Source organism: Anolis sagrei, chromosome 1, assembly GCF_037176765.1.
Source record: "Anolis sagrei isolate rAnoSag1 chromosome 1, rAnoSag1.mat, whole genome shotgun sequence".
NCBI lineage: Eukaryota > Metazoa > Chordata > Lepidosauria > Squamata > Dactyloidae > Anolis > Anolis sagrei.
In genome coordinates this window covers 12,158,465-12,167,589 of record NC_090021.1, presented here as the reverse complement: position 1 = coordinate 12,167,589, position 9,125 = coordinate 12,158,465, and the positions used below count along the sequence as shown (strand labels likewise).

Sequence of the window (9,125 nt, the reverse complement as noted above, 5' to 3'; positions counted from 1 at the left end):
TAATCTGGATTTTGTAGGGCAGTGTGGAAGGGGCCTAGGTTTGTAGGGAAAGCAGCCAAGTTCAGAATTACGCACCACAATAACAAAGATTAAATCTCTTTTATAAGAACTGTGGATTGAGATAATTGTAAGTATTGTATTTCCATGTTGTAGTCTTCATATTTCAATATCTCTTGGAATAATTCTAAAACTTTGTGATGCTGTTTTTAATTGCATAGATTGATTGTTTATTATTATTTAAAGAGCCATAACATGGATTTGGTTCACTGACACACATACAAACACACATTTCTTGGGTCCCAAATGAAATTAGCCAATCAATGATTTCCCACCCTTCAGAAAGCAGTATAAGTCCATTTATATGATGAGACTTTGGTTTTAGAATTAGCATGCCATTCGATTTTACTGAAAGGGAAAAGCGATTCCTTTTTGTATTAGGAAAGAAAGATGGGTAAATGTTTTGTTTTGAGATGGGAAAATGCTCAATGAACTGTAATTCATATTTGCTCCAAATCAGGATCCTTTGGTCTTGGATGCAATGAATCATTATTGCATTTCTAGACAGCTGGGCTTCATCATCATTTGCTCCTGTATTCTTGATTGACGATGGGAATCATAGGAGGCAGATGTCTCCCTCTGCAGAAAGATGGAGATGAGAGCATTGAAGGTTTACTGAAGACACCCTGTTTGGATTTTGAAGACACAATTCACAGTACGCCTTAGGATGGCTCTACACTGCTATATAATGCAGGTCAGGCTGTGCAGTGAAAACTCTGCTGACAACTGATAAGGACTCTGCTATGTTTGGGTTAGAATCATAGAGTTGGAAGAGACCTCATGGGCCATCCAGTCCAACACCATTCTGCCAAGAAGCAGGAAAATTGCATTCAAATCACCCCCAACAGATTCCAGGGCAGAGAGTTCCACTGTTGAACAGCTCTCACAGTCAGGAAGTTCTTCCTCATGTTCAGATGGAATCTCCTTTCTTGTAGTTTGAAGCCATTGTTCCTTGTCCTAGTCTCCAGGGAAGCAGAAAACAACCTTGCTCCCTCCTCCCTGTGACTCCCTCTCAGTGCCTTTTCACTGATGCACTTTAGCTCTTAAAGATGCAACAGGTAACAAATGTGTGCTGCTTTAGACCAAGGGGGAAAATGAAAACAACACTCAGCAGATCAAATGCATCATTAAGTACAATTAAATCTTCACACCGGGAAAAGATCTATCAAAAGTTGTACAGATATGCACATGAAACCCTCAATGGTACAAAAATGATACAAACAAGGATGACAAGAAAATGCAATTGTGGATCAGAGATACACAATGATATCTAGCCTGAGAAAAGTTTCCCACATTCCTAATGAAGATATATGCACATTGACACATGGGATATGTTAGCAATGAAGACTCATAGAATCATAGAGTTGGAAGAGACCCCAAGGGCTATCCAGTCCAACCCCCTGGCATGAAGCAAAGCACCCCTGACAGATGGCCATCCAGCCTCTGTTTAAAAGCCTCCAAAGAAGGAGTCTCCACCACATTCTGCTGCAGAGAGAGAGAGTTCCACTGCTGAACAGCTCTCACAGTTAGGAAGTTCTTCCTCCTGTTCAGGTGGAATCTCCTTTCCTGTAGTTTGAAGCTATTGCTTCATTGCATCCTAGTCTCCGGGGCAGAAGAAAATAAGCCTGCTCCCTCTTCCCTATGACTTCCCCTCACATATTTATCCATGGTCCTCATCATGTCTCCTCTCAGCCTTCTCTTCTGCAGGCTAAACATGTCCAGCTCTTTAAGCCGATTCTCACAGGGATTGTTCTCCTGACCCTTGATCATTTGAGTCACCCTTCTCTGGACACATTCCAGCTAAGAGTCAACAGTGTTGGACACAGTGTGATTCCAGGTGTGATCTGAGCAAGGCAGAATAGAGGGGGAGCATGACTTCCCTGGATCTAGACACTAGACTCCTATTTATGGAGGCCAAAATCCCATTGGCATTTTAAGCTGCCACATGGCATTGTTGGCTCATGTTGGACTTGTTGTCCATGAGGACTCCAACATCTTTTTCACGTGTACTGCCGTCAAGCCAGGCATCGTCCCACATTCTGTATCATTGCATTTCCATTTTTCTGCCTAAGTGGAGTATCTTGCATTTGTCCCCGTTGAACTTCATTTTGTTAGTTTTGGCCAATCATCTCTCTAATCTGTTCAGATTGTTTTGAATTCTGCTCTTGTCTTTTGGAGTATTGGCTCTCCCTCCCAATTTGGTGTCATCTGCAAACTTGATGATCATGCCTTCTAACCCAGTGATTCTCAACCTGTGGGTCCCCAGATGTTTTGGCCTAAAACTCCCAGAAATCCCAGCCTGTTTACCAGCTGTTAGGATTTCTGGGAGTTGAAGGCCAAAACATCTGGGGACCCACAGGTTGAGAACCACTGTTCTAACCCTTCCTCTAAGTCAGCGGTTCTCAACCTTGGGGTCGCGACCCCCAGGGGGGTCATTGGGCCATTTTCGGAGGGTCACGAAGTGTTCAAATTTGGGCATATTGAGTATTTGTGCCAAGTTGGGTCCAGATGTACAGTCGTTTGTGTTCACTGTGCTCTCCATATGTAGGTGAACTACATCTCCCGCCTGGTGGGGACGAGGGACAGGGCCTTCTCGGTGGTGGCCCCGCGACTCTGGAACTCTTTCCCTCTGGAGGCCAGAACCACCCCATCCATCCTAACATTTAGGAAATGGGTGAAGACGTGGCTGTGGAGTCAGGCCTTCGAGGAATGAGACAACACCATAGGACTCTGGGTGGAAGTGGATATAGATCCATCTTAATAGGACGACTGACCACTGTAGTTTTATATTTAGTGTATTTTAAAGTTGATGTGTAATTTGTGATATATGATATTTTAATGAATGTATATGTTTTTATGGCTGTAAACCGGGCTGAGTCCCTCAACGAGGTTGAGAAGCTCGGTATACAAAACTGTGAAATAAATAAATAAATAAATAAATATCATTATCAATTCCTCCCAGCCCCCTCCAGTATTTTCTGTTGGTCATTGGGGCTCTTTGTGCTAAGTTTGTTCCAGGTCTATAATTTGTGGGGGTCTCAGTGGTCTGTGGAACTCAGAGGTGAATCGAAGGTACTTCAAATCCCATCATCCATTGTCCATACTGTTTTGTGATCAGTCACTATGCTTTAACTATGTCCAATTTATAACAATGAAAATACATACTGCATATCAGATATTTCCATTATGCTTCATAAGAGTAGCAAAATTACCGTTATGAAGTAGCAATGAAAATATGGTTGGGGGTCACCACAACATGAGGAACTTTATTTAGGGGTCACGGCATTAGAAAGGTTGAGAACCACTGCTCTAAGTCATTAATGGAGATGTTGAACAGGACTGGGCCCAGGATGGAACCCTGCTTCTGGCACTCCACTTGTCACTTCTTTCCAGGATGAAGAGGAAGCATTGGGGAGAATCACCCTCTGGGTTCATTCACTTAACCAATTACAGATCCACCTAACCGTAGTTTTGCCTAGCCCATATTGGAATGGTTTGTTTGCCAGAAGGTCATGGGGGACCTTGTTGAAGGTCTTACTGAAATCCAGATACGCTGCATCCATGGCATTCCCTGTGTTTGCTCACCACGTCATGAAAGCTTCCTTGACAGGATGTCTTGACACATGAAAAAAGATCCCGAAGAATCTCACCTTTGGCAGCAGTGGTGCTGCGGGGTATTGCATGTTCCCGCTGAGCGCCAGGGACGCCGACACCTTTGAAGGAGACACAGCCCTTTTTCTTGCTGACATTCGAGATCGGAGTTGGTTCTTTTAGCAGACCCTGTTCAAAATAAAATGAAGAGCTCTGTTACACTGTGTAGCAAAAATTGGAAAAAATATGTTCCTGGTTTGCAAACATTGTTTACTGTTTAATTGCATAGTGCTTACTTTGAAAGTAATTGTTGTGTTCCAGAAATGTCATTTTTGTGGCTGCCACAAACTATGTTGAATTGGTTGAGACTCAATGGCAGCGTTTCTCAACCTGGGGGGCTTGTGAGGGGATGTCAGAGGGGTCACCAACCATCAGAAAACAGAAAGTATTTTCTGTTGGTCATGGGGGTTCTGTGTGGGAAGTTTGGCCTTATTCTATCGTTGGCGGGGGGGGGGGGGGGTCAGAATGCTCTTTGATTGTAGGTGAACTATAAATCCCAGCAACTACAACTCTCAAATGTCAAGGTCTATTTTCCCCAAACTCCACCAGTGTTCACATTTGGGCATATTGACTATTCATGCCAAGTTTGATTCAGATCCATAATTGCTTCAGTCCACAGTGCATGTAGGTGAACTACAACTACAAAACCCAAGGTCAATGCCCACCAAACCCTTCCAGTATTGTCTGCTGGGCATGGGAGTTGTGTGTGCCAAGTCGGGTTCAATTCCATCATTGGTGGGGTTCAGAATGCTCTTTGATTGTAGGTGATCTACAAATCCCAGCAACTGCAACTCCCAAATGTCAAGGTCTATTTTCCCCAAACTCCACCAGTATTCACATTTGGGCATATTGAGTATACATGCCAAGTTTGGTCCAGATCCATCATTGTTTGAGTCCACAGTGCTCTCTGGACGTAGGTGAACTACAACTCCAAAACTCAAGGTCAATGCCCACCAAACCCTTCCAGTATTTTCTGTTGGTCACAAGAGTTCTGTGTGCCAAGTTTGATTGAATTCCATCATTGGTGGAGTTCAGAATGCTCTTTGATTACAGGCGAACTATAAATCCCAGCAACTACAACTCCCAAATAACAAAATCAATCCCTCCCCAACCCCACCAGTATTCAAATTTGGGCGTATTGGGTATTTGTTTCAAATTTGGTCCAGTGAATGAAACACACATCCTGCATATCAGATATTTACATGATGATTCCTAACAGTAGCAAAATTACAGTTATGAAGTAACAACAAAAATAATGTTATTGTTGCGGGTCACCACAACATGAGGAACTGTATTGAAGGGTTTTGGCATTAGGAGAGTTGAGAATCATTGCTCTATGGTCAGATATGCATTGAAAAACTATAGCAAAATGTGTTGCAGGATGTCCCGCAACAATAACGTTTTTGCAGTTTAATAATCCTTTTCCATGTTTTTATGATAGAATCAGTTAGGAAATGACATTTATAAACCAGGAACAAACAATGCCTCTAGAACATGGCCATATAGCCTGAAAAAACCCACAACAACCCAACAAATATTGTGTTACACTGAACCAGCAGAAAGCAAAAATTACTGTCTCTAGCCTTATTTTCACTGACTATTTAATGTACCTTGAAGCTATCTTCAAGCTATAATGGTCAGATAACAAAGTCCCACAGAAGCTCACAAAAGAAAGCCTTTAAAGTGCATTAGTGGTCTGTGGTTTGCGTAATAACCACCCAGGCCTCAAACGGGGGTCAGGGTTTCTTATGCAATCATTAGCAAAGGGAAAACACTTTCTTCTATACCAGTTTGGAACTACATTAAATGGTCAGCGTAGATGGGGCCTCAGCTGCCCAAGTGGACAATTCTGGATTTTGGATTTCAGAACTCTGAATATGGGGTGCTTAACATGTTTTGAACCCCTTTCTCTCATCTCTCCCTCCTCTTAGGCCAGATATACACTGCTATTAACTGCAACAACTCCCAACTCCAGGTGTTTTGGACTCCAACTCCCATGGACAAACTTTGGCCCTCCAGGTGTTTTGGACTCCAACTCCCATGGGCAAACTTTGGCCCTCCAGGTGTTTTGGACTCCAACTCCCATGGGCAAACTTTGGCCCTCCAGGTGTTTTGGACTCCAACTCCCATGGGCAAACTTTGGCCCTCCAGGTGTTTTGGACTCCAACTCCCATGGGCAAACTTTGGCCCTCCAGGTGTTTTGGACTCCAACTCCCATGGGCAAACTTTGGCCCTCCAGGTGTTTTGGACTCCAACTCCCATGGGCAAACTTTGGACCTCCAGGTGTTTTGGACTCCAACTCCCATGGGCAAACTTTGTCCCCCCTGGTGTTTTGGACTCCAACTCCCACAATTCCTACCGGCTGGGCTACACTGCAGTTTAGAAATGCATTATATGGCAGTGTAGATCCAGCCTTAGCAAACCCCATCACTTTTGTGCCAAATCTCCACTAGTTTTGCAAGTATGTTATGGCTGAGCTTGTTGATCGAAAGGTCGCAGGTTCGATTCCGGGGAGCGGCGTGAGCTTCCGCTGTCAGCCCTAGCTTCTGCCAACCTAGCAGTTCAAAAACATGCAAATGTGAGTAGATCAATAGGTACCGCTCCGGTGGGAAGGTAACGGCGCTCCATGCAGTCATGCCGGCCACATGACCTTTTAGGTGTCTACGGACAATGCTGGCTCTTCGGCTTAGAACTGTAGATGAGCACCACACCCCAGAGTCAGACATGACTGGACTTAATGTCAGGGAACTACCTTTACCTTTACCTTAACATAATATTTGTCTTCCCCAATGCAACTATGATGTATACAGTGTTTTGATTGCTGTGCGTTTAATAAAAATCCCCTTTTAGGGAATTCTGTGTAAAGTTGGCTTCTCCATTCCAGTCTACCTGATGCATAATTTGCCAACACTGCAATAAATCAATCAGGACATACATGAATTTGGAGTGCATGCCTGGAGATAGATCATTTCCCTGTTTTACTTGTCTCTTACCTGGAGAAGTCAGAACCAGGATCAAGAGGGTGGAAAGCAGAAGAGGCAGGAACCGCATGATGCCAAAACAGATTGGCTTTGAAGCAGCCAGAAGAATGGTTGATGTTGGGATCTTTGTCTCCTCCAACACAATGGTGCAAGGACACTCCTTGGTTCCTGGACACACTCATCCCTTTAAAGCTGGTGATTGCTGAACGTGACCAATGAATGAGTTGCTGCACGTTTGTTATTTGAGGAAGGAAGGAAGGATTTCAAAGCCAGGTTGTTCCTTCCCTCCAGAGTGCAGATGGAGTGAGAGGAAAACCTCAACCGTTCTTTCCTCAGGTGTCAGTTTGAGAGAAGGAAATTGTTCAACTCAATGTGAGTTAGCAAAAACCTCTCCGGCACAGATAGACTTGATCGTCCAGCTCCATTTCGTCTCCACTAAGAGCAGTTAAATTAATGTATAATAATAGAATTGGAAAAGACCCCCAAGGGCCATCCGGTCCCTTTGTCATGCAGGAGAAGCACAATCAAAGCACTCCCAACAGATGACTAGACATAGAATCATAGAATCATAGTTGGAAGAGACCTCATGGGCCATCCAGTCCAACCCCATTCTGCCAAGAAGCAAGAAAATTGCATTCAAAGCACCCTCAACAAATGGCCATCCAGCCTCTGTTTAAAAGCTTCCAAAGGAGCCTTCACCACACTCCAGGGCAAAGAGTTCCACTGCTGAATGGCTCTCACAGTCAGGATGTTCTTCCAAATGTTCGGGGGGAATCTCCTTTCTTGTAGTTGGAAGCCATTGTTTTGCATCGTAGTCTCAAGGGCAGCAGAAAACAAGCTTGCTCCCTCCACCCTATGACTTCATCTCACATATTTATACATAGCTATCATGTCTCCTCTCCGCCTTCTTCAGGCTAAACATGCCCAGCTCTTTAAGCTGCTCCTCATAGGGCTTGTTCTCCAGACTCTTGATCCTTTTAGTCGCCCTCCTCTGGACACATTCTAGCTTGTCAACATCTTCCTTAATTGTGGTAGCCAGAATTGGACACAGTGTGATTCCAGATGTGGTCCAACCAAGGCAGAATAGAGGGGTAGCATGACTTCCCTGGATCTAGACACTATGCTCCTATTGATGCAGCCCAAAATCCCATTGGCCTTTTTTGCTGCTGCATCACATTGTTGGCTAATGTTTAACTTGTCCAAGAGAATTCCAAGATCTTTTTTCACATGTACTGCCCTTGAGCCGCGCACATGTACTAACCTTGAATCTGAGGAGGTGTAGCTTTTCAAGGTCTTTTGTCTTCTCTGTGAAAGAGTGTTGGTGCTTCACCAAACTACGGATTCCAGTATTCCATAGCACTGAGCCATGACAATTAAAGTGGGTGAATCTGTATTAATTCTACAGTGTAGACAAAGTGTGTGTGCCTTCAAGTCATTTCTGACTTTTATTTATTTATTTATTAATTATTTAAACTTATATGCCGCCACTCCCCTGGGGCTCGGAGCGGCTTACAAGGATGGCTAAAATCTAAAAAAAAATTATTTAAAAGCAATTTAAAACAATTTAAAAACAGTAATATCAAACATTAAAAGCCTGTCGAAACAAGTATGTCTTACATGACTTTAAAATGACTATAAGTTGACCCTATCAGAGCAGGGATTCAAACTCTCGTTTCTAATGTCATCGTTTGAATGCTCAAACTCCAACCTCAAATTGACTCCCCCTTCTTGTTGAGCAACCTCCCTTAATCTTCTATTTGCTCTTCTTGTTGACTTTGTCTATTTAATGGGCCTATGTGTGATTTAGGTAGCAAAGCCTATTCCTTCCTTCAGCAAGTTGGGTTGTTGACATTTACATTCTAAATGAGCCATTCCCTGCCACGCGTTGCTGTGGCCCAGTCTGGTGATCTGGAAAATAAAGTAATGAGAAGGTGTTGATTTCTTCTATATGTAATGTCTTTCTGCTTGTGGGTAAACAGTATTTCTTGCTGTTTCTTTGTCAGTGTTGATGTGGAGATTGTCTGGTTTGCCCACTCTGGAACATGCAACATATCATTGTCCTTCTTTAGGGGTCCCTTTCAAATCTATGATACTATATCTCTCTCTGTGTGAATCATATCTACCTATCTCTATCTATTGATTACATTTTCTTGCCCTGGTGAAGGGAGTTGGACTGGATGGCCTTAAGTATTTCCTGTTGGTCATGGGGGTTCTGTGTGGGAAGTTTGCCCCGATTCTGTTGTTGTTGGGGTTCCGAATAAATCCCAGCAACTACAACTTCCAAATGTCAAGGTCTATTCCCCCCAAACTCCATCTGTGTTCATTTTTTTGGCATATGAAATATTCGTACCAAGTTTGGTCCAGATCCATCATTGTTTGACACTTGGCATGAATACTCAATATGCCCAAATGTGAACACCGGTGAAGTTTGGGGAA

General features: G+C 43.5%; 1 protein-coding gene across 1 annotated transcript; it reads right to left on the bottom strand.

Annotated features, from left to right (window-relative positions):
• Window positions 1–578: 578 nt before the first annotated feature.
• LOC132762130 (beta-defensin 1-like) lies at window positions 579–6,811 on the bottom strand. Its single transcript, XM_060755106.2, has 3 exons — window positions 6,702–6,811; window positions 3,708–3,837; window positions 579–636 (listed from the first exon to the last, which is right to left on the bottom strand). The coding sequence occupies exons 1-3, from the start codon at window positions 6,757–6,759 to the stop codon at window positions 579–581; spliced, it is 246 nt and encodes an 81-aa protein (XP_060611089.2). The 5' UTR covers window positions 6,760–6,811.
• Between the last annotated feature and the right edge of the window lie 2,314 nt (window positions 6,812–9,125).

Excerpts from the sequence above, each read along its gene's own strand:
- LOC132762130 (XM_060755106.2), bottom strand. The coding sequence starts at position 6,759 with ATGCGGTTCCTGCCTCTTCTGCTTTCCACCCTCTTGATCCTGGTTCTG. Across the intron at positions 3,838-6,701 it reads CCTGGTTCTGACTTCTCCAG|GGTCTGCTAAAAGAACCAAC; the intron begins GTAAGAGACAAG and ends TATTTTGAACAG. Across the intron at positions 637-3,707 it reads CAGCACCACTGCTGCCAAAG|AGGGAGACATCTGCCTCCTA; the intron begins GTGAGATTCTTC and ends ATCTTTCTGCAG.